This window comes from Chelonia mydas, chromosome 5 (assembly GCF_015237465.2).
Source record: "Chelonia mydas isolate rCheMyd1 chromosome 5, rCheMyd1.pri.v2, whole genome shotgun sequence".
Taxonomy (NCBI): domain Eukaryota; kingdom Metazoa; phylum Chordata; order Testudines; family Cheloniidae; genus Chelonia; species Chelonia mydas.
The window spans coordinates 42,039,838-42,065,976 of record NC_051245.2 but is presented as its reverse complement, the minus strand read 5'-3'; the positions used below and the strand labels follow the sequence as shown (position 1 = coordinate 42,065,976).

The 26,139-nt window shown below is 39.3% G+C and overlaps 1 protein-coding gene across 8 annotated transcripts in view; it reads right to left on the bottom strand.

Moving 5' to 3' along the window:
• The window catches only part of MAST4 (microtubule associated serine/threonine kinase family member 4), a 446,036-nt gene that overhangs the window by 85,711 nt on the left and 334,186 nt on the right, over window positions 1–26,139 (bottom strand). For all 8 annotated transcript variants that reach the window (XM_043546459.1, XM_043546460.1, XM_027821471.3 and 5 more), the window contains 4 exons: window positions 22,135–22,223; window positions 11,643–11,712; window positions 7,989–8,067; window positions 2,575–2,732 (listed from right to left, as the gene is read on the bottom strand). In XM_043546459.1, the coding sequence (XP_043402394.1) occupies window positions 2,575–2,732; window positions 7,989–8,067; window positions 11,643–11,712; window positions 22,135–22,223 (396 nt within the window). The remainder of the gene's footprint in view (window positions 1–2,574; window positions 2,733–7,988; window positions 8,068–11,642; window positions 11,713–22,134; window positions 22,224–26,139) is intronic.

Here is a 26,139-nt window from a genome sequence, read left to right as displayed (position 1 = left end):
AGGTAAAATAACCTCTACACTCCTACTTGAGATTCCCCTGTTTATGCATCCCAGGATCGCATCAGCCCTTTTGGCCACAGTGTTGCACTGACTAGCAGCTCACGTTCAGCTGATTATCCCTTAGGACCTGCCAAATCTTTTTCAGAGTCACTGCTTCCCAGGATAGTGTCCTCCTAGTGCAGTGCTGTAAGTATGGCTTATATTCTTTGTTCCCAGATGTATACATTTACATTTAGATGTAGTAAAACGCATATTGTTTGCTTGCGCCCAGTTTACCAACCAATCCAGATTACTTTATACCTATGAACTGTTCTCTTTATTATTTACCACTCCTCTCATTTTTTGTGTCATCTGAAAATGTATCAGTGATTATTTTACATTTTCTTCTAGATCATTGATAAAAATGTTAAAAAGCATCGGGCCAGGAATCAATCCCTGCAGGACCCTGCTAGAAAAAACACCCACTCAATGAGCGCTCCCCGTTCACAATTACATTTTGAGACCTGTCAACTAAGCCAGATCTTAATCTATTTAATTTATACCATGTTAATTTTACATTGCTCTTGGTGTTTAATCAAAATGTTGTGTGGTACAAAGTAAAACGCCTCACAGAAGTCTAAGTCTGTTACATCAACACTATTACCTTTATCAACCAAACTTGTAATTTCAGGGGCGGGGGAAGATATCAAGGTAGTTTGATAGGATCTATTTTCCATAAATTCACATTGATTGGAATTAATATTAACCTCTTTCATTCTTTATTAGTCAAGTCCCATATCAAACCCTCATTAGGCAAACTGGCCTCAACTGAATGAGCTGGCCAACCAATGGGTGTTTGTGGCTACCTTAGCCCATTTATTTGCTCACTGGGGATGGATATAGAACAGCAATGCAGCAGTCTGAAGCAGTGATTCCTGAATTGCAAACAGAAGAATTGACAATCCCAAGAAATCAAAAATCAGAGAAAAAACAATAAAATAAACCCAACAGATTTATTTCCAACTTGAAATGCAAATAAACGTGTAGCTAATACACATATAGATTGCCAAATATTTGCATTGTGCTACCTATGCTGGTAGCATTATATCCTTAAAGGAAGAGGAGATTTACAGGAAAATCGTCTGAGGTGACCGACATGTGGTACCTCATCTGATATGGGAGAACTGCTTCAGACCCTGCCACATCACTGCCTCCACATCAATGATCAACCCCCCTCAAAGAAGTTGCTTACTTGGCTGGGATGTGATCTGGCTACACTACTCTTTTAGGTCTCACATAAAGATGTACAGAAAGAGAAAGAAAGGAAGGAATTCTCCTGCTCACCAAATTTTTAAAAAATATAGAACTCGTGGTATTTTTAGATTTTATAGCATAATAAAAAGGAGATCTTTTGGTTTGTTCTAAAGGACAAAAAATGAGGATTGAAATGTGCTTTACCATATCAAGGTGTTAGAAACGTCAACTATCATGGCTAACCCAAGCAAATTACCTATTTGCATAAATAAAACAATATATTCAGTACTTAAGTTCAGTACACCACTCAACTAGCGCAGTAACATATCTGAAAGCAGTTTGGCTATTATTGTCTGGTGTGACTGTGCATGTTTCATAAACTAAACTAGGAATTTTTTATTTTTCTAAACTGGAAAATAAAGTGGTAGAAAGAAGACTGTACTGGTAGGTGAAGAATGTTTTCCATGTCTAACCTTTTAAAGAACAAAAAACCCCATCTCATCTTACTTCTCAGTAATTGCTCTATTTATTCCACAGCTCTACAGATTATGTAGGTAGCAACTTAATTTAGTCATGGCAATCTATACAGAATTCTAAATAAAGAATAATCATGAAAAAACTGAGCTAAAATAATTTGCACTGAAATTATGAATTCTGACAGTTTTGCTACCTGCAACATTGATTTTAATTCTGAAGTGACTAAATACTATTTTTTTAGTCCTAGAAAGATTAGAGATATTGCCTTTTTGCATTCTCCAAATAGTACAGTATATAAGTATATAATACTTTGATAGGTAAGAACTGATCTACTAAAAGTGTATCTTGCACAGATTTCCAGAGTATGGGAAATAGGATGGGCTAGGTCTCTGGTGAGCAAGAAATTAAAATGCTCCGTAGCTAAGTATAATAAATTCTCCCTCCTCCCCATAACTTTCTGACACACTTTTCTATTTCTTTTATACTAAGGACACCTAGAATATAAATAATATTTTGTATTATTCTTGCAAATATAGGCTTGAATCCTATGAACACTTGCACACAGAAGTAGAATAAAAGCCATCATCACAGTTTAAGTGGCCAGAAGTTACTAGTTTCGTTCCATTCCATTAAAATCTAAATTACAATGTCAATGAGAGAATTAACCAATAAGGAGGACCTAAAGTAACAATTTATTAAATGGAGTTTGGTTCAGCCTAAGACACAATCAACACTGACTTCTATTACATTTCAGGAATTATTCAAATATCACAAATTGGTTAACGCCCCAAATTTATAGAACCATGATGGGCCAGTAGTATACAGATTCAGATGTAGCCACTATTTCCAGAGAGCTGAATTCACCTGAGACTTCTGGATCGAGGGCGCATTGGTGTGGTCCTACATCTGTTATCACTGGCAATGCTTTCAGTGGTACAGAAATGTTTAGACAAAAAATGTAGCTCATCAGGTGTTGGTTGGTATGGTAACTGGTGTAACTTCTCTTGGGAGGAACAGGATGACTGCAAAGGGCAAGACAGAACATTAGTTAATATCATAGCCAAAAGCCATTTCCAAGATTATATTCATTGCATATACAGAGTGCACTTAAATTGGGAACTACAGCTATCTTTTCCTATATTCACTTAACAATTTGTGGAGCAGAATAAGTAAAATACAAACATTTAAATTCATGAGCTACATATACAGTAAACATAAAAACAGTTCAGATTAAAATTAAAAATGCAGCCACAGATATAGTGACTGCACTTAAAGTTGTTTCTATTTTGAAAGATTCTCCTGCCTTGAGAGCACTTCCCTATACTTAACATGAGAAAGAGTGCTGGAAATAATAATATACATCAAAATAGAAGAAACTTTAAAATGGAGTCTGCTAAATATTCATTATTTCCAGTAGTATAAGATACATATTAATGGTATGATAGTTTATGATTTATCGCCACAAAGTAAAACCCGTAATTTTACATACTGCAGTAACAAATGTGTTTGGATACCCTACATTTTTTGGTGCGCATCACTTGTTAAAAACACATTATTTTGATTCTAGGAAGCCATCATCAACATTTTTAATATTGTTTATTAATTATTACCTGAATTCTCTCTGAAAATATTTTACAGACCATTTTTGACAAAACTTGTACATCTAAACTGAAATGTAAGAACTTCATATAGTTATGAAGACTAAATAAATAAATTCCATGGAATATAAAAACTAAAGATACATCGTCAACCCATCCTTTTAGTTTAGAAATACAAGATTCAAAACTCTTTCAAGCTCTGAAGTTTTTCATAGTTTATCATTGCTTAAGTTACTAGAAATAGGTATACAGTATAACCAAGTAAAAATACAGATGACAGCTATGCTACACATTCATATATGTAGCATCTAGAAATGCAAAATATTTGCACTGAATCTTGACGCTGCTCCACAGAGATTCAATTTGATGTTCCTTATGTCTTGCCAGTATGAGGGGAAAAAGTCTATAGAGTGGCAAAACTCCATGAATGCTACTGGGACATGTTCTCTCTACTCAGCCAGCTGACATCGTTCCCTATACCCTCCCTACAGATCCTCAAGAACTGGCATAATTCCTTATTGTTTGTCTTCCCACTGCCTCCTGGGCTTACTGGCCTCTTACGAGTCTGGCTATTTCCCTCCATCTTCTATGTTTTGTAGGCCAACAGGCAGGACTTTTGTAGCCCCTCAATCCCAAAGATTTTCTGAAGTGAGAGGAGCATAGGCTCTACTAAGTTGCCATGTACAGGTAGCACTCCATGATGCTAAGCATAGAAGGTAGCTAGCCAACTTTCAGAACTTCCTGGTAACTGAATGCTAGAAGGCGAACATATAATATAAATGTAATATATACATATATAACCTACTTTAATAACCTTTCACTAAAGTAGTGACTTCTTCATTCTCTTCAATTTCATCTTAAAAAGGTTAAGAAAAAGTAATGAGATAACATAAGGTGCACTGCATTCATTTGGATATAAATAGGGTGCACTACAGACTTTCCTTTGTCTACCTTTCCTTCTACTTGACCTTCAAAGATCACAAGTATCTTCAAAGTTTGGTACTAGATATTATGATACTATGTGCCAAAACTGCCCTTGCTTACACAGAAGTGTTCTAGCAGTTGATGAAAATCACAGTAATCCAGAGATGTATTTATAAAATGCTAGAAGTAAAAAGTACAGTAGAAACAATGAGCCACTGCTCACGAACTAGTCTCACCTCATTTCCATGAATTTGTAAAAATATACAGAGGGGTGAGGATGTCTAATAGTTGCTGTTTCGGATTCTAACGAAGCATGTGAAACAAATCAGAGCAGCAGAGGTTAAAGTTTTCATTCCTTAATTCAAATCTTAAATTCACTGTCTCTAGCTTGAATGAATAATGCAAATGAAGCATATCACTTCTGAGAACACCTCTATTTCTTTAAAATCAGCAGTTGTCTTGGTCCTTGCACAAGCTGCACCAACAGTGGGAACCAGCAGAAAAATCAACCAAAGAGAAGAACGTATAAAAATACAGGGATCCATTTTTATGCTGCTGGTTGATTCAACAAAATTCACACTTATTTATTAAAATGACAGACTTCTTTCCACCAGTCAGAAACTGTTAGTTCAAAGCCACGTGTGTGTTTGTAGAAGGACATCTGTTTTAATATTTATAAATAAGATATGGCCTATTCATGAACTACCAAGGGACAGCTCAACATACAATCCATTATATAGTTTTAGATAGCTAAGGCAATTATGGCATTGCAAGATGTGTTTCTATAAGGAATAGGAAAAATAGTTAAAACGGATTCATGCATTCTTGTCTGTGTACATCATCATCATGCAACAGCAAGCGGGAAGGAGGAAACAAGAAACTGAATTAGAATTACAGTTTTAAAAGTGTGTCTTAGTCAAGGAAAAACCTTCATATAACTTGGAAATTAAACATCTGTTTTGACATAATGTTCATGGTGTTTTTCTTCATTCCAGTTTTTGAGTACGTCTGTTTCATATAAGAAGAACATAAGAATGGCGCTACTAGGTCAGACCAAAGATCCATCTAGCCCAGTATCCTGTCTTCCGACAGTGGCCAGTGCCAGGTGCCCCAGAGGAAATGACCAGAACAGGTAATCATCAAGTGATCCAACCCCTGTTGCTCACTCCCAGCTTCTGGAAAACAGAGGCTAGGGACATCATCCCTGCCCATCCTGGCTAATAGCTATTGATGGACCTATTCTCCATGAATATATCTAGTTCTTTTTTGAACCCGGTTATGGTCTTGACCTTCACAACATCCTCTGGCAAGGAGTTCCACAGGCTGACTGTGTGTTGTGTGAAGAAATACTTCCTTTTGTTTTGTTTTAAACCTGCTGCCTATTAATTTTATTTGGTGACCCCTAGTTCTTATGTTATGAGAAGTAGTAAACAACACTTCCTTATCTACTTTCTACACACCATTCATGATTTTATAGACCTCAATCATATCTTCACTTAGCCGTCTCTTTTCCAAGCTGGAAAGTTCCAGTGTTATTAATTTATCCTCACATGGAAGCCGTTCCATACCCCTAATCATTTTTGTTGCCCTGAACCTTTGTTTTGAACCTTTTCCAATTCCAATATATCTTTTTTGAGATGGGGTGACCACATCTGCACACAGTATTCAAGATGTGGGCATATCATGGATTTATATAGAAGCAACATGATATTTTCTGTCCTGTTATCTATCCTTTTCTAAATTATTCCCAGCATTGTGTTCACTTTTTTGGCTGCTCCTGCATACTGAGTTGATGTTTCCAGAGAACTATCCACAAGATCTCTTTCTTGAGTGGTAACAGCTAATTTACACCCCATCATTTTATATGTACGGTTGGGATTATGCTTTCCAATGTGCATTACTTTGCATTTATCAACATTAAATTTCAGCTGCCATTTTGTTGCCCAGTCACCCAGTTTTCAGAGATCCCTTTGCAGCTCTTTGCAGTCTGCCTGGGTCTTACCTATCTTTAATAATTTTGTATCATCTGCATATTTTGCCACCTCACTGTTTACCCCTTTTTCCAGATCATTAATGAATATGTTGAATAGGACTGGACCCAGAATAGACCCCTCTGGGACACCACTATTTACCTCTCTCCATTCTGAAATTGACCATTTATACCTACCCTTTGTTTCCTATCTCTTAACCAGTTACCAATCCATGAAAGCCTCTTATCCTGTGGCAGCTTACTTTGCGTAAGAGCCTTTGGTCAGGAATCTTGTCAAAGGCTTTCTGAAAATCTAAGTACTAAGTATAATGGTGATAGAGTTGCTATAGCAATTACTTAGTGGCTGACAAACTCCATTCTGTCAATATTTTCAAGTATTTTCATGGAGCACAGCACATCACTTTTCATCTGAATCCAAAGGGAAGCATCTGCATGTGCATGATGGAAAGTGGTTAGGGAATTAATCCTAAACATGACAAGTTACTTGCTAAAAGGAAGACCTACACCAAGTGTGTGTGTGTGTGGAGGGGCACAGTGAGGAGGAAAATCAGTGCTGTTGAGTTATTTTTAAGCTATGCACATTTTCTCAACTTGTTTTTGAAGTCAGGAAGACAAGAATATGCTTAACCTTCACAAACCCTTTGTGGAAAAAACAGATTAAGAGCTGATTATTAATATGCTCCTGTCAAATCCTATCAAGGCTTAGTATGGGTAACTGAACTATTTCTCGAGAAAAGATTAACTGTGCATAAGGAAAAAGTAAAGTTACCTGAATGGTTCAAGGAGTGAGTTTAAGAAGGGAACACCAGATATCTAATAAAATATACATGATTTTACATACTGTCTCACTCATTGGGACAAGCTGTGGGCATAATACAAGACTGAAGACAAAATCATGAACTTTCAAGGTGGGGCCAGCCAACAGAACTGCTTAGTTGCAGACTATAAGACACTGTGCTGCACCAGAACACTCTCTCATAGACTCATAGACTTTAAGGTCAGAAGGGACTATTACGATCGCCTAGTCTGACCTCCTGCACAACGCAGGCCACAGAATCTCACCCATCCACTCCTGTAACAAACCCCTGACCTATGTCTGAGCTACCGAAGTCCTCAAATCGTGGTTTAAAGACTTCAAGGTGCAGAGAATCCTCCAGCAAGTGACCCGTGCCCCACGCTGCAGAGGAAGGCGAAAACCCCCCATATGATGTGTAGAAGTGCAGACCCCCATAACTTATGCTTCTCTCACTGTGAATCTCCTCAGTAGTGGAAATAAACCATTACCTATGCCATTCTGCTCTCATGTATTTCCCAGTATAGGCAGAATGTGTGTTGAGAAGGAACGGCAAGGGCAAGTTTAGCCTACAATCAAACAGTCTACACTTGTCAATAGTTTTAAGACAAGATGGTGGCATAACAAGTACAAAGCTAACAATGCCAACTGTTGTATGTAGCACACATAATAAAGTTAGAGCTATGCAAAGGGGCATTTAGATAGCCATATCCCATAATAAATATGGGAGTCTCAGTAAACCAAACATAACCTTGTACATTCTTCCACTACTGGGTGATAATGTAGTTATGCATCACAAATGAAATGCCAGTACTGAAAGTGTGCATATCTTGCTTGTCAGCACATCATTTGATGCATACCTTATCCGGGGTGACAAAAGGCATATGTTATATTTTATTTCTCACAAGGTGGCCTCTTTGAGAAAATACTGTATGTAGTTGAAATCTATCTGTAAAATAAAGCTGGCACTTACAGAAACCGTTGAGCTGGGTGTATTTGTACCATAGCCAGAGGAGGGGAGAGAAGCCAAAGACCAGCGGCGTCCATCAGTCCTGTTGTGAAATTGAGGTTAGTCCAAGAGAACACTGCAGAATCATTACACAGAAATACCTGGAAAACTATTATTCTTTAGAATTGCATTCCAGAAGGATGATACAATCAGGTTATTCACCAAAGAGTAAACTTTCACAGGCGGTCACAATAAACAAACATTATACAATTTTAATAGAATCAATGAGATGAAATAACTCGAAAGTGAATGAGCTGATTCATAATACTGATCTCTCGCTAATACACTCTGACAAAATGAAGACAGGGAATAATTATAGCTGTCAGGTTCAGCAGATGCAAATTAATGACAAGCAAATAAAAACATGTGACCAATACACAAATCATGATGCTACAAAATGTGGTGTAACCAACACAATCAACTAAAAGCAAAATATAATGGGAATGATTATTTCCATTATAAAAATGAAATCAGTACAAATTACTAGTAGGTTACTATCATTAAGTGGAAAGAACAATTAGACTAGAATTTAAACTCTTAAGAGCTATGAATACATGTGAAACACTCACATTTTAGTTAAATTACACATTTGGAGGAGGAAATATTTATAAGCTAATACAATTTATAAGATAATACAATAAGCTAACCGTTGCTGCTTCATGTGGCCCACATACAGACAATATGGAGCTTACACTTTCAAATAGACAAATCACAAAACAACTGTTATGGTTTTTGGTTACATTTACCTGTCATTTCGGTGCCCATGACTGGAGTACAATTGTGCATCAAATATGTTAAAACACAAGCAAAATAACAAAATGTATAAACATAACAAAATAGGGTTTGTTTTTAATATACAAAGCAGGTATTTTTGAAAAAATATTTTAAAAAAACACTGAATTTGAGATCAGGTACAAAGACCCCCAATCAATTCTGGTTTTGTGTAGGAAATGTAATTTCATAAAGTAGGGCTTCATATCTCGAAACCTAAACATTTTGATGCTGCCTCCTCCCCCTCCAAAAAAGTCTGTCTGAGAACATCACCATTATTCATTCTGGGCGAAATTTCAAGGTGTGGCTTCCTACTCAGCATTTACCCAATCAAACTCCAACTCAAGTCATCGGGATGGATGTGGACTGAGTAAAACGTGAGTAAGGAGTTCATGATATAGTCCCACAGATACAGATGATTATGTGTATGCTCAGAGTCACACAAGTCTGTGGCAGAGTCACTGACAGCATCAATAAAACCAGGATCAGAACTCAGGAATCCCTGGCTGTCAGTCCCCAATGGTAACTCTAGACCATGCTGCCTCATGTAAAAAAGTAAATGATGTAGGTCTAGTTAGTGTCACAGGGGTGAGCGATGCTTGCCTGCGCTATCCATTCACCAGTGAAACTTTTCCATTTTTACATAATCTTAATCCTATCTATTATTTTACATAATCTTAATCCTATTGTATGAGTTCTACCAGGATTAAATAGTATGAATTGTATAGTACTGTAAAACTAGTGTTGCTCCACACTAAAGAAAACACCTGTCAGAACAAAGGGTATGATTTGTGGAGATTTATTCGGTCCATTTATTCACAATGAACAAACACGGAACACACTGGAAAATTTTGCACATCTCTGTCTCCGTGACCTTGTTTTGTAATGTATTCACCCTCTTTTCTCTGAGGTATTGATGAGCATCTTTCCAATGAATGAATAATTCCAAAAAGAGGTTTGTTCCTTTTAGCTCAGATATATAAATTAAATTTGCTTAGTATAGAAAAAAAGAAAGACCAGCTGAAAGATGTAAACAATGGCGTATCCTGTATATTTTGCAGCTGTGAAGCAGAAATAATTTGTTTCATCAGATTACTTGGGTTGAACATGTTTCCTCCACTAATACACAAAGACCAACCCATTTTTATTACCGTAACATGGTGCATGAATATAATCTTGAGATACATAGCGCCTTTCCCTAAGAAAATGACATACAAATACCGTATGCATCAAAAATGTTTAGGTTAATGTTTCATGTATAAAATGCTATCAAGCAAATTCGCTACAAAAATTAAATACACTGCTCTTCAAGTTCTGAAGCTAGATCCTTTACTTTGATCTGCAAAATGGAAATGTCCTGGAAATTACTTTCGCTTTCCAAATTCATCTCTTCTACCCCCTCCCTCCACCCCCACGAATTAGTTTTAAATAAAAGATACAGTTTGAAAGTAGAAGAGAATGCAAGATGAAAAGGACTGAATCCAGAACCTGATATATGGTATTTGTAATATGGGCTGCCATTACTGCTGAAGTAGTACAATATTACACATCCTCACAGAAAAGATGTACAAGAGTTCCAGGCAAACTGCTTGTGGTATCAGGTATCATGAACACTGTCATGACAGAAATAAAATGGACTTTTCTTAGTATTTCAGTGTAATTACATGATAAAGCATTTAATGACAGGAATTGTTTGAAACACTTTTTTAAATGGTACCAAACACTATCATTAACATCCTCATCTTAAGTAATGTTCAATTTCTCTCATTGGTTTTTCTCATGAGCTATTTTAGTGTATTTATACATTTATTATAAATATCTCCTCCTTCATGGAAATATATTTTTGTGTACTACTTTGCACTGTAAAATACTGATTCAGCTAGTTTTTAAATCACAGTCAGATTAAACATAGGTGACAGCAGATGCTGGTTATATTCCTCCATAAGAATTTCAAAACATAGATTTGTATGAAACACCATTGCAGATGTCAGAAGCTAGATTTGAGCCACACAAAGCATGTACAAATGAAGCTCTCTCCCCTTGCTTGAACTGTTTTATAAAGAGCCAAAGCCATTTTCTTACACTGGGTATAAGATTTATCCCTGTCTGACAACCTGTGTATCTGAAAGTCCTGAAATGAAACAAAGTTGCACCAACTAGTGTTCTCTCACTGATGAATGAGGCAGTTATGTGAGTAACTGCTGTGATACTTAATGCATCACCTAAAACACAGCCATCTGATGTCATTTATTTTGCAGACACACTGAGGTCAACATATAAACTCTACCTATCCCGCCAGCCAGGTAAGTGGAAGAGATTTTAAGTAATATGGAACCACACTGGCATGAATAGGTGGTCTGCTGTGACAAGTTATTTACTCAGTTTATGGTTAATTTATTAATAATTTACATCAAAACTGTACCAACATTAATTAATTAATCCTCACAACACACCTGCAAGTCAGGTAATTGTCTCAATTATACAGCTGGGGAAACTACTTAGGTCTGTGACTGAAGCTTGCCTATGCTATCCATTTACTATTGAAATGTTTCAATTTTTACAAGATCTGAATCTGACTGATTGTATGAGTCTTACCAATGAACAGAATTTGACTGAAGATACATATGAGCAAAATTAAATTTTAAAACGTACTTTTAAAAGGCACAATTGCATTGCATCAATCACTCAGGAGGTTTCATGTTGTTTAAGGAATAAATAGTTAATATAAAAAAATCAAATAATTCTGAATTACTGACATTTCCACATATTTTGCGAGTCAGTCCCTCTGTGTATAGGAACATTTCCACCATACAAAAGGTACTTTAAGCATAGCAAACAAACTCCTACCTTCGTGCAAAAGAAAAATGGGCTGAGGCACTGGGGGAGAAATTTCTCGGGCTGTCTTGAGGACTGCTTCCTGTCACGGGGCAAAGATAAAGGAGAAAAAGAAATCAGACACAAAGCAAGTATCTTACAGTTCTAGAGAGCCTAGAACCAATCCTCAATACAAAGATAAGTCTGTAAAGGTTCTGAAAGAACTGGACTCCCAATATAACATCTTATTTAAAGTAAAATTTCAGTTAAAGAAACTAGTAATGAAGATCAAATTTAACTTCATATAAAGCCAGTTCTCGCCATTTTCAAAAACAGATCAATTAATTCAACATTACAGGAATAATATGTTAGTTTGAAAGAAATACAACTTGAAGTTTGGAAACACACTATTTTTTAAAGTCATTATCAATATTTAAAAATATTAGAAAACCCCAGAAATTGACTGCCATAAGAGTATAGTCCTTAAACATATTTTCTCTATAGTTTTTCCTCTTGCCAACTGTACTGTGAATTCCTGGAGCTCTCTAAAAGCCAACAGCATCACAAAACAAATGGAATGGAAATTTTTCCCCTGGACTGGTTAGACCAAAGGCCTGCTTGGAGAGGTGAAGTCCTTAAGTGATGTGCAGAAGTGACTGCGCGTTGTGAACAGGAGGACATCTCCTTTGGGGGCTTGTTACTTTCTCACATTAGACATGCTACCTGCCACTGATCAGAGAGAAAGCTTGATGGCAGCTGTTAAGGGGAAGTTCACCAGTGCTCCAGCTTGCCTTGGCCATTCAGCATATGTTATTAGACCATTTGGATTGTCTAAAGGGGAAATGTAAAGGTGACACTTGCAAAAAAGAAAAAAAAAAGTTCTTTTTAAAGGAGCATTGCCGTATGAGACATATTAAAAAAACCTTCTAAATTAAAGAATAGATTCTGATCACACACATTTAAAGAATAAGTAGAAGAGCAACTTATTTACTGTACTGTTGGACACTAAATGAAATCTGCAATTATAATTAGGAGTAAGGAGAGCAAGACTTCTGAGTATATACTCAAAGTAAACATTTAAAGAGGATACATTACTATCCATGTTCAAAAAGAAAAGCCTAATCCAACAGAGGAGCTGTCTTAATGACTTCAAGTGTGCTCGATTTCTACTGAAATTTTTCAATTAACATTACATATTTTATAGTGATGTCCTCAGCAGATGCCATTAATTTTATGATAGACAGTATAATCATCAAGACATTGAGATGGTAAACACTAAGAAACCCATTCTTTTTTGGGAGCAGAATCAGGATGTGTTTAAAGCTGCGCTGAAATCATACCTTTGCATCTGTTCTTTCCTGAGCCCCAGGAGACAAGAATTCCACGTTAGCTGGCCAAAACCCCTGATTCTTTTTGTCCATTTATCTATCACAGCAGAACTAAGTTTTCAACTTTCTCCCTTCCCCCAATACCACAGCTTCTTCATTACTCTTCATATACCTCTGGGGGCCTTGATAATTTCAAGGTGACAGGGATTTTTGTTCCCTGAGGGGAAAAACATCTAAAACCAGACATCGTGGCATAGATTTTGATCTTTGTTTGGGGGCTAGCACAATTTATTCTTGTCCTGCATGAACTGCAAACACCAAATTACTGAGAGCAACAGTTCATTTAATTTAACAGCTCCTAACTGGATTCCTCTTGCTACTAGGATAGCTTATTAAATAAAGATAAGCTTTAAAAAAAAAAAAAAAAAAAGACATGCTGTGCAGAGAAAACGTGGCCACTCATTCTAGATACCACACCAAAAAGCAGGGAGCTGTGTCTGGGAAAACACAGTAGGCTTAGATGAATGAGAAGACAAAGAACCTGCCTTGGCATTTTACAGAGAACAGAAATAGGTAATTTAAAATATAAACGTTGTAGATGATAAGCACCTTCTGACAGTAAAGGGTTTGAAATATCAGCACATGAGGTCGTTTTATAAATCTTGACTACTGTTTCCATTGATAACTATTTAAACACCACATATTTACATTTGTTTACATTAAGTATGCTGCTGAGAGATGTAATTACCCATCGGTCATTTATTCAGAGCATATTCTTAACTTTTTCCTGAAAAATTGTACTTTTCCCCCCCACAAAATATGACTATTGCTTTCAGGTGATACAGAACCTCTACCTCTCTAGCATCACCAGGAGCAACATAGAACTTTTATCATTTTATCATTATTTTATCATTACAGATAAAATAAGAAAGATTCAATAAATCCTCTTCATGCAGGAGAGTCAAACTTGACTAATGTCAATGAATTTGTAAACTGATTTCTCTGGAATCTTCAGATTTCCAACAAACACATTACAAATAATTCCTGAATACCAGTTAAATCATGGGGGTTTATCTAGATGTCTGAGTAACAAAATAATTCAAACAGTCAAGACTGCAAATAGGGAAGAAAAAAAACCCAGAGTGACTGGGGTGACTAGTACTACTGCTGTGGTTTTAAGGTGTGGTATTCCAGAAAAGCAAGACAGATTAGAACCAGAGTCCTATACGTGACCTTCATCCCTCACAGCATTCATCCACCCATCTGCAAGTCAATACCTGAGAGACTTTCAAATGAAAACCAGTGCCAGTTAATTCTCTGCCCATATGTGCAGTGCTTGCTTATTATTCAAATCCTGCCGTTCCCAGGGATTTGTTGGCTGTTGTATATTTTAGTCCTAAATTATTTTATATACTTCTGAGATTACTGCTGATGTTTCTGACCTGATAAAGTACACCTGACTGGTGACCACGCATTAGGTGGGTAATTAAACTATCAACCCCAGGGAGAAGTAACAGAGTGAATAGGTAATCAACATACCAAAACAATACTTTACCTAATGGCAATACACTCAGGGTGCCTCATTTTGCAGGCAGTTATGGTTAAGAAAGCTATATCCAGATTAATTAAATTGTTGGATTGTTTTGTAATTAGCTTCAAGAAATCCTGTGTCTTCACCACAGAGGGAAGAACTGCAAATCTTTCGGAAAGGCATATGTTGCACTCACTATAGATTATTAATGCATTTTTAATAGCTGTCTACTTACAAAATAAAGAGTTTCTGATGCAATGACTTTCTATTAGCACTGAGGGAATCTAGCACTGAGGGAATCAGAGATTAATGATAATTGCTATTATAAACTCCTGGTGGATCAGAACATTAGCCCCACTTTGAAGCCTTGTTGTCATTTGATGATCTCCTTAGCATTTTAACATCACAGCAATACAACATAACAATAGGTCGAATATGCTTTTGTATTGGGGTTACCGCCTAGCTACTCAGTCATGAAATCTTGTCATAAAGCAGACAAAATCCAAGAAGCCATAGAAGGTTGCAGGTTTGGCTTTTGTAATGTAACCAACTGTGCTAGTCAGTGAAACACAAAGCTCGGCAGCAGAATAATTTTCAGTTAGTTATCCAGGTGCTTCTCACCGGGATCTGTGCAGGGGTGAAGAGCTCAAGTTATTTAAAAAAAACTGGATGAAACTACCCGTGACACCCACAGATGACTGTCCCCAGTTCGAGTAAGGAAAGGGTTTGCAAACTCTTAAGATCTGGTTGTCTGTTAGTGGGGGCCCTCTCTACTCTGATAAGAGAACTACTAAACATTTTGCTAAATGTGTTTGTTATGGTTGGCAGCTGGCTTGCTTCTTGGATATTCTTTGCTCTCAGTCTAGATGACATTGACATCTCTTGGCAGGTTTAGCAGTGTTTGCTTGATGCCATTAGAGATTAATATTGGACAGATATGGGTCTACAGGAGAATAGGAAGGGTAGAAGCCCAGGGACAAAATATGTATCTACAAAGCACATTTATTATTATTTTCTCTAAACTGGAATTAGTTTTCAAGATTACTGATATGTACAGACAGGTGAACCCTCCACTCACTAACTGGAAATGCAGAGTTCATGCCATTCAATAGCACTCAACAGCATTAAAAGCAGCAGCAGTTTAATAAAAAAGAAAGTAAATACAGTTAAGCATCGGATGCCATCTCTGTTGCAAAACAGAGGGTGTGGGCATACTAGGGGCAGGAAGAACGTTTGCAAATTTTGACCAATTTAACTCCTTTTTAAAAAGATGTGGTTACAATTTTAAATGGATTTAGATAGTGTTAGGAAACTTGAATCAGAGTGCAATTTATAATTTAAAACTTTTGCCCCCTTTCCCATATACATTATAAACAGCAAATTACCTTAATTTTTAGTTGTACAAGGAAAGAAGACCACACATTATTAAAATCCTCCATCTATTAATAATGTGATAACTCAAATCACTCAGAGCGATTCAGAATTCTAATTTTTTTTTTCATTTTCTCAGATAGTTAATGATTATAGCTGGTGGAAAACAGCTATCCCATCCTGAGAAAATTTTCAAGTTCAAAATTTTCATAACTTCAAGTTTCAAGTTAGATGTTTCAAGTTTCATGAATAATTCCCATTCTGCATCAGGGCAAATCCGAGACGTTTTGAAATATTTTGTGAAAAAAATGAGAACAGCCATTAGCCCAGTGGTTAGAACACTCAGTTAGGTCTCCCACATCACGAGTACCCTAACCACCAGGCTACTGAGTCAGTCTCTTTCTCTCACCCAATGAATATATACACATACAATGTGGGCCAGGAGAGACAGAGAACCCCACACCACAAAAGTTAAGGAGGTCACCTGGGATATGAGAAACCAAGGTCCAAGTCCCTGCTCTGAATCACTCAGAGTAAAGACTTATTAAATGTTCATTAGGTCAGAGAGAGAAATAAGGTAGAGAACAGAATTAAACTAGTGTTTCCGACATCACAGGTGAGTGCCCAAACCACAGGGCTATTGTATATTTAAAGGTGAGTGGTTTCTCTTTTTCCTCTCTCAATTTTATCCTAGGCCTTAGATATTTTCCCGGGAAAAGTTTCTGCTTTGATGAATTTGCATTTTCTGACGGAAAAAATGACATTCAAAAATTCCCAACCAGCTGAATTAATGATGTACCAGGGAGTGATACAACAGTTATACCCATGTGCAAATGTGTGCGTAAACACACTTCAATTAATAGAGAATTAAAAAAAAGATTATACATTCATGCAACCTCATGTGATTGATGAATTGGCACCGGTGCCTTTAGATGGGTCAAGTGCACAATGCTGCTAAGTACATGAAGGCTCCATGCACTGCTTTGGATCAGACTTCACACTCTAATAGGCATGAGTGTAAAGTCTGAATGAGTGATCAATGTGCTTAGCCAAGGCGCCAACACCGTGGGTTGCTAGAGCACCCATGGGGGAAAAAATGGTGAGTGCTGAGCAGCCATCAGCAGCGCCCCTATCAGCACTTCCCCCTCCCCTCAGCGCCTCCTGTCCACCGGCGGGCCACGCAGATCAGCACTTCCCCCTCCCTCCCTGCACCTCCCACCCACTGCAATCAGCTTTTTAGCGGTGTACAGGAGGCTGAGGGGGGCGGGAGGGGGGAAGGAAGCGGAGGAGCGAAGATGCAGCGTGCTCGGGGGTGGAATTGGACAGGAAGAAACGGGGCGAAGTGGGGGCGGGAAGAGGTTGGGCGGGGCGTAGGTGTGGCCTTGAGGGAAAGAGTGGAGTTGGGGAAGGGCCTGGGGCAGAGCTGGGAGTCAAGCACCCCCCGGCACAATGGAAAGTTGGCTCCTGTGTGCTTAGCTCCCTTTTAATACAGGTAAGTCAATTAAAATACATTAAACTAGATCTACATAATGCCATGGCTGAGATTTAAATCACAGATACCAGCATTAAAGTTTAGCATGAAATGCAGAACAGTTATACTGTGTACGCACAGAAGGATCAAGCTACAATTGCTGTGGAAACAAACACAAAAAACAAAACAATACAAAACAAAAACAACAATAACCCTGAATTTCCTGACCTGGAGGAGATTCTAATTGCACACTTTGCCAATTTGGCTGTTCAGTAGAGGAGCTGGCTATGCTGGAGGCATTTAGCTGGAAAAGAGCTTTTAGTGACAATAGCACTAGATGCTGCCCAGGGTGGTGCAACACACCCTTGCCTCCTATAACTCTGAATTTGTCTGTGGTTCCTGCAGAAATCAAAGGATCTATTGTCAAAGGTGTCATGGATCCCAAGGCCAGCCCCAGAAGGCTATAAGGGAGACCGAATAACCCAAGATCGTTAGTAAAAGGCTGAATGACAAGCTTTCAACCCTACCAATGAGATTACATCTGTTCGTATTAGTTTTCTGTTTTCACAAGAAAGAGAACTAGAAACATCTTTCAAACAACAAAAATGGAGACGTCCTTTGTATGTGCAGGTGCCCCACACAGACATGCCTGTCGGATGGAGGGGGCTGCAAGCCTTGTGGGCCCCAAAGTCTGGCTTACCACCTATATCAGTTATCTCTGCACAGCTGCCCCGGTATCTTCACAGAACACAACAAATTGGTGCATATGCAAGAGAAGTTCTATATCTGATGCGCACTTCAGTTTGCTCTCTTCCATGGGCAGCTTGTGAACCTCTGCGTGGGGGAGGCTAGCCCCCATCCCCTCCCCTTCCACCCGAGACCCCGCCCCTTCCGTGCACCCCGGAACCCAGAGCCTCCCGAACCGCAGCCAGCAGCCCCCACCTCGCAGCTCCCCCCAGCCCTGGAGCACCAGGAGGGAGAACGCACAGCATCGCTTCAGCCTCCTCAGCCGCAGGAAGGCAGGCGGTATGGCCCAGCCCCTGGAGCCCAGAGGCGCCACCAAAGTGAGGCTCTGGGGGCGAAGTGTGGGCAAGGCCATGCCTGGCTGTTTGGGGAGGCTCAGCCTTCCCTACCAGCCACCCATGCTCTCTTTGTTTCCTTTAATCCCAGCCATACCCACTTAAGCCTGCTCTCAGACTCAAGTTTAGGACTACTTAATGTTATGACAAGACACTACTGCAGTACCCGGGCTGCTCCCGGCTCCCATTACTTATCAATAAATCTGGCTAATCTTTGGCTGCTCCCACGCATTCAACAATCTCTAGTGACCTGCAATGCAGCTGCTTCATCAAGCAGCTTGTTGCTTCTTCACTCACTTCTCTTGGTCTCTCTACTTTGTATTATTGGGGGAATTTAAAATTCTGTGTATTTTATTTGTCAAAAACAACACAATATAATCATGCCCGTTTCAATTATTTTGGTAATTTATTTCAAAATATGTGTCAGCATGTATGTTTGTAAGAATACAGACACCAAAAAGATTCCCCCAGGAGTACAGAGTTAAAGAAACCCCTATGACAACCCTGTTCCTATTTCTCCTTTATGCTTTTGTTGGGCGCCTCAGTCTGGGTGTGTCAGACGTGCCAGCTGTGCACATCTCGGGGGGAAAAACTCTGGCCCTCTGGTCTTTTAGTCAATTCCTGTTTTTCGCCCTGCCCCCACAGGGTTACCATATTTCAAGTTCCAAAATAAAGGACATTTCTGGGGAGGGGAAGGGAGAGCTGGAGGGATGGGGGTTCAATTGGGGGGTATTAGAGGGGTGTGTGTGTGTACTTGCAGGGGGTATTAGAAGGTGCTGGAGGGAGTATTTGGGGGGCGTTGGAGGTGGCTGCGCAGCCCCCCCCAGCTCAGACACCAGCACCCCCTCCACCCAGAGCTCAGCCGTGGGCCCAGACAATCGCACCCTCCCAGCCCAGCCACAGGCTCCACTCCATGCAGCTTTGTTACTGTCTTGACAGGCAGAGACAACCTGTACCTACTGATAGCGAGGGGGGCAACATTTAAAGATTTGGTCGCCACCATAACAGCTCAAGTCACGTCCCCCTGGCAGATACTCCCCCTTACCCTCAGTCTCCCCTCCAGGAAAGCAGTGGCCCCTCCCTGAAACTCCCAGCTATTGCTCCTGTCTCTCCTAAAGGGTGCAGCTCACAGGCTCCAGCAGCTGCTGCGCAGGGAGGGGCCCGGCGGCACCATGTGACTGACCATGGCTGACAAATCCAGGAACTGCAGCCCACCCTTGTGGGCATGCTGCAAGCTACGGAGAAGGGCTCTGCCGGGTCCAGTGGCCCCAGCAGTGGCCAGCAGCTCTGCAGCATTAATTCTGTGGGGAAAAAATGAAATTCTGCGCAGAACATTAATTCTTCGCAAATTCTGAAGGTGCAGTGGTGCAGAATTTCCCCAGGGATAACTTTGGTATGACAACTAGGCTGCTAATTAAAACAATTCTCCACGTTTCTCCCAAGAACTCCAGATTTTCCCATCCCACTAGCATATACACAAAGGGCTGGTAGCTAGAGTTGCCAACCCTCCAGGATTGTCCTCGAGTCTCCAGGAAACAAAGATTAATCTTTAATTAAAGATTATGTCATGGGATGAAATCCTCCAGATACATGTCCAACCAAAATTGGCAACCGTACTGGTAGCTGTCTCCTCTATAACAGACATCAAACAGTGGTCTCTGAGCAAAAGGTGGAAAAAGAAAAACAACAAAGGGGCTCTGCAGTAGTAACAAATAATTCTCAAGAGCTTCTGCAACCTTCCCCGCTTCTTTCAGCTGCATCATGGAAAAATGACCTTCCAAACAATCATGAACTATGGAACAATACAGTAAAGATACAGCCTCATCTTCAAATAGTTTTAGAAGGTATATATTTACTACAGGAGGGCAGATTTTAAAAAACCCCACACACATCAGGAGCAATTCTGATAAGCCATGAATCTGATAAGCCATAAACCTAGTGTACTGAGGACTTTCTATACTGAGAATTTGTCTCGATTCCAGCCATCAGCGGCCAGCTACTGGTGTAGCTGCACCAGTGTTAACTTCTAGTGTTGACAAGCAAAACCAGGATTTACACTGGTGCAGCTTATCTCTGTCTGAAAGGAGTGCAAACCACAGCTTTCCTGGTCTACAACAGATGCTTGAACTGTGGCCATTACATCAGTGGCTGGAATTATGGCAAATCCTTAATACAAACAAGACCCAAAACTACACAACTGCAAAAACAGTCAGCAAACACATTAAGTGTGGAGTGAAATATATTAGAACATGAGCGATTCCAGTGGATCACTGGGAACTATTAATAATTATTGTAACAAACAGTCATGATAAGCTCTTGAATGGGTTGCATATGTTGTGTAATGAAGGGGATGCCAAGTGGTTTCAAACCCCACATTTTACCTACCTTAATAATAATTAATACTTATACTTATATTAGCACTTATACTACTGTTTTTCATCTTAAAAGCTTCTCAACAGCCATATGACATCAATATAATTGCTCCCATTTTATAGATTGAAGAACTGAACAAGAGAGGTTAAGTGACTTGCCAAAAGCCATACACAGTCATCATCAGCCATGAATAAACATCAGAAGTTCGTGACTTCCAGGTTTTTGCTCAGGCCAGTACACCATTCCCGTTGCTCTTTAAAATGATTGCAGCTTGGTATGAAATGTGTCAGATTCTAAGCACTGATCTATTTGTTTAAAAAAAAAATGCACCCACTCTATTGCTGAGTTTGAAGCCTCACCAGTCCCTGCCTTCATGAACTGAAACAAAAACTCGGGCTCTCTTTGCAGGCTCTGCAATGGCATTATACATCAATATTTATTCCCATAGCTGCATTGGGCTCTTGCCCACAATTGTGAGGATAGGCATATTTCTCACCTAACATTGCTGGTCAGCTGCATAAGACAGCCTGCTAATGTCTTACTGACTGAACCTACCATCCCCTTTTAAAAATGCAGATGAAACCCATCTTTCTCCTGTCTCCTTTAACTTGTAAGCTGTCAACCAGCTCCCCACAGCCACACTTTAACAACCTTTGACAGCCTGCCTGCCTATGGCTAATGCCAATTCCCACACTCACACCTTCTTATTGTAGCACTCCCAGGGATTTAATTGAGACACAACTGTACACACAATGTAACACAAAATAAATCTTTGTTGTACTGTATTCTGCTGTACAGACAAGATTCCTATACAAAACAGATAATAAATAATAATAAAGCTGCTCTTATTTGCAGATTTTCATCCATAGATCTCAACGTGCTTTTCAAACAAAGTGTCATGATCACCAATTTACAGACAGGAAAACCGTGGTACAGAAAGTTGAAGTGACCCTGCCCAATGTCAAACATAAGGTCAGCAACAGAACTGGGAACAGAACTCAAAATATCCTGATTTGCTATCAAATGTCCCATCCACTGACGACATTGCCTCTACCATACGTTGCAATGTATTGTATGTTCATTTCACACTGCACTGAGGTTGGAGATTGGGGAAAATCTACATCTGTCAACATGTAATAAGGCAAAAATAATATTATCCACACAAGCTATTTCCAGGGCGCCTATCACCATAGTTTAGTAGTTCCAAATGGTAATTAGGGCTCTCATCATGATTATTCACAAGCTTTAGTTATTACAAACAATGGAGAGAAAAGTTACACGGCAGGAGTGTAGTGGACTAGAAGATGTGTTTCTCTTAAAGAATTAAAGGCTTTAATACATATCATGGCACAGATAAAGGTAGGTGGTTTACCTGCATGAGCTGAAAGAGGTGAATGAGGCCGAGGCAGAGCTGGAGATTGGCCATTGCCTATCAAGCTCTTTCGGTTACTTGTCCGACAACTGTAGGGGAGAAAAAAAAGGTAACTTAAAACCAAAAAATTGTACACCCTCTAAACAAGCATGCTTAGTTATTATTTATAAAGACCAATCCCCCATTCAAATCAAAACCATACATTTCAACAGGAGTTTTGAGTGTGCAAGAAATCTAGATCAGGCACATACTGGATAATGGCAAGAAGTGTCACTTCCCATATAACTGCATAAGATAATACATTACTGATAACTATCCAGCTTGAAATACATTTACCATTCAGTTAGCACAAAGACCTATGCACCAATTCACAGTACTTTAGTCAATGTTCTGTGTCACTAGTGTAGCCTAGGATCAAGTTACAGCTTGTTTCCTAGATGTAATATCTTGTGACATACTGCCTTTTATTATACACACAACATGCATAAATACATCAAAACAAATCTGGGTTCAGAATTGTCAGGCAATGATTAAAGATATTTGTGTTTACATTAACTTTCTCACTCCAAATCACATGGAATGAAGAGCAATGATTAGTCAATCTTATGATGATACACTAATTAAAAATCTAATTATTGGGATAAATTTTACATCTGTGCCTTTCATCAATAGAACAGAGGATGCCAACAAAGATAAATGCATTCACTCACAGAGTTTTCATCTCAAGTACTGCAAATTCAGTTTTCCCCCACCATATATTATAATGAGAGATAAATATTAAATTCAGACATCTATTAAAGTAAGGGAGAAGATGGGACCTTTTCCTTTAACTGCATCTTAGTATTTGTAAAAATTTACTTTTTACTAGCTTGAAACCATAATCAAACATGGGCACTACTTAACTTTATAGGTATAAGCAGCTCCATGAAACCAATGGGACTACTTGTGCATAAACTTAAGCTGGTGTGTAAGTGTTTGCAGGAGTGAGTGAGGGGTCATAAATTTTACTTGCAAAGTCTTTAAAGGAACACTGAGATCAATTCAGGCCAAAAATTTAGCCTAACATGATCAGAAATATTTCCAGTATTATAAGAAGTTCCAATAAAAGTAGGTTTTTAATTAAATATTTCCCTGCATTGTTTCCTACTTAAACATTACATCATTGTTCTTTGTATGACTACCAGAAAAGGAAATTGACTAGTTTCCTCATTATACAAGCAGAATAAAATATTAAAAAGGTGAACAAACAGCATAAATGGTTAACAGTAAACCAGATTTTTTTTAAATCTAAGGCATTACTGACAACATAGTCAATGTTTTAAAAACATTGCTTTTAACTGCACAGCATGTGCTGAATTACTGTAACGTCGTTCTGATTAAGGGTATGCAATGGGGCAGCAGAAGTGCCCATCAAAAAGGACATTTGGTTTCTGCTGACCACATAAGAACAAGTAAGACCGTCACACTCATCTGGTTGGAAACAGAGAAAATATCAGACTGATTTTAATGTATTACACATTTGTTTGAAAAATTCTAAATTTAAATGCACAGGGAAATTAAAAACTGCATATGTGGTCTTTTTGAGATGGTGGAACATCTGCAAAAATGCATCCTGCTAAATATTTTGTCATCCCCAATTTAAAAATTAGGTATAAACCTCCGAACTCCCACCTATTATCTGGATGTCAGTGAAAATTTTAATATGGTTTTTGTGGTATATTTTTGACTTGTAAAGATTGGTGGTTTAGGTTCGGTCATATGGTATTTCTTCTCTGATTAAACCAATCATATATACTCAATAGGATAGGAGCCCATTGGACTTATTCTGTAAGATTGTGGAAGAGGAAAAATAACATCCAACTTCCAAAGGTGCCAAATGGTGGTAGGAGAGCACCAGAACTCTCTTCCCAGTCCTCAAAGATTACATCGCTTGGCTGGAGTGGGAGGAGACATTAAAAAACAAAAGTATACTTCGACATTACCATATAATAACTCTACAGAATTTGTCAAGGGTACTCAATGCTTAAGATAGGTGTTTTTTTATGTAGTCAATATTTATTTTATTTAAAATTGTCCATATAAAATACTCCATATTTCTACAGAACACAAATCCAAAATTATCTTGCCATATTTCATCCCTAAATTTTATATAGCTGTGGTATCCTGGGGCAAACCCCAGCTTATCTTCTGCTGCTTCTTTTTAATATATTATTAACAGTTCATTTATTAATCTTCCATCCTGAAACTGTGTAGACGGCACATTTTCCGCATACTTCAGCTGCACATTAGAAACGGTGAGAAGGGGTCCTGATTTGGAAGCAGATTTTGAGGACCATCCATTGTTGACACTGCTATACACTTTTTGGCATTTGTACTGAAGCCCTTTTCTCTGATGAGGCACTAACATGCTGGGGGGTTTCTGAGGTGTGCCAATATTACTGTTTCCTATACACCACTAACCTACTTCCCATATTCTGTACAGTTAGTATAAAATTATTATGTAAAGTATCCCAAACTCTCACGTTGCCCTTCCATCATCATGTACATCTAAAACATCCTCTCTCTGTGTCACAGAGTATGCTTCTAAATACCTAAATGTTTATCTCAAAGATAACAAATTTGGCAAGCACGAAATGTGGCATGAAAGTGGCTTTTTTTGCACTTGAATGATTTAATTTAAAAAAACCACACACTGCTTCAGTATTTCACAGGTATGAAATTACCAGAAATCTCACTAAAAATACCCTTACTTTCATCAACTTTAGCTCTAATTATGTCCAAGTACAGGACTCTGTGATTCAGTTATTTAACTGGAACTATATAAGTGGCATCGCTGAAGTTATTAGTTTAATAAATAGTGTTGCTAAAAATTCAAATCTAAGCAAATGAGGGCTGTATTCAGTATTCCAGTATATTCTCCAGACAAAAAGTTAGTGACACCTTTTCCACACACAAAGGTACTGATCATTACCAAAACAATTCATTCAAATGGCCCCCGACCCCAGCTCTTTCTAATGGTTCCCCCCTTTACTTTTTTAAAGATAATACTGGAAACTAGGGTGGCATTATTGTCACTGGGCAAAATGTATGCAATAAATAAAGCCTTATTTTCAAGATATATTCTTAGATGTCATTGTGGCTTTAAGCAGAAATGTATTAATTACCATGCTGATTTAAATGTTCTTTTAAAGAGAACAAAGAGAGGATGACATCTCCTTGCATTAGCTGTCTTGATAAGAAGGTAAGATGTGAATCACTGCATGAAAGGGAAACTTCTACTTAGACCAGGGATGGGCAAACTTTTTGGCCCGAGGGCCACATCGGGGTGCGAAACTGTATGGAGAGCTGGGTAGGGAAGGCTGTGCCTCCCCGAACAGCCTGACCCCGGCCCTCTATTCATCCCCTCCCACTTCCCTCTCCCTGACTGCCCCCCTCAGAACCCCCCATCCATCGAACCCCCCCTGCCCCTTGTCCCCTGACGCCCCCTCCCGGGACCCCTGCCCTAACCACTGCCGCCCCGGGGACTTCACCCCCTATCCAACCCCTCCCACTCCCCTGACTGCCTCCCCCCAGAACCTTTGCCCTATCCAACTGCCCCCTGTTCCCCGTCCCATGATCGTCCCGAACCTCCGCCCCATCCAACCGCTCCCTGCTCCCTGACTGTCCCCCGGGACTCCCTGCCCCTTATCCAACCCCCTGACCCCCTTACCATGTGGCTCAGAGCGGCATGTCTGGCTGCCGCACCGGCCGGCTGGAGCCAGACACGCTGCCGTGCCACGCTGCCCTGCATGAGTGCGCAGCCCCGCCGCCCAGAGTGCTGCCCGCGCAGCAGCTTAGCTGCGGGGGAGAGGGAACAGCGGGGGAGGGGCCGGTGGCTAGCCTCCCCAGTCAGGAGCTCAGGGGCTGGGCAGGATGGGCCCGCGGGCCGTAGTTTGCCCACCTCTGACTTAGACTGTGACCATAACTTAATTTTTTATTCTGTTTCACAAAGACTTTGAATTAAGT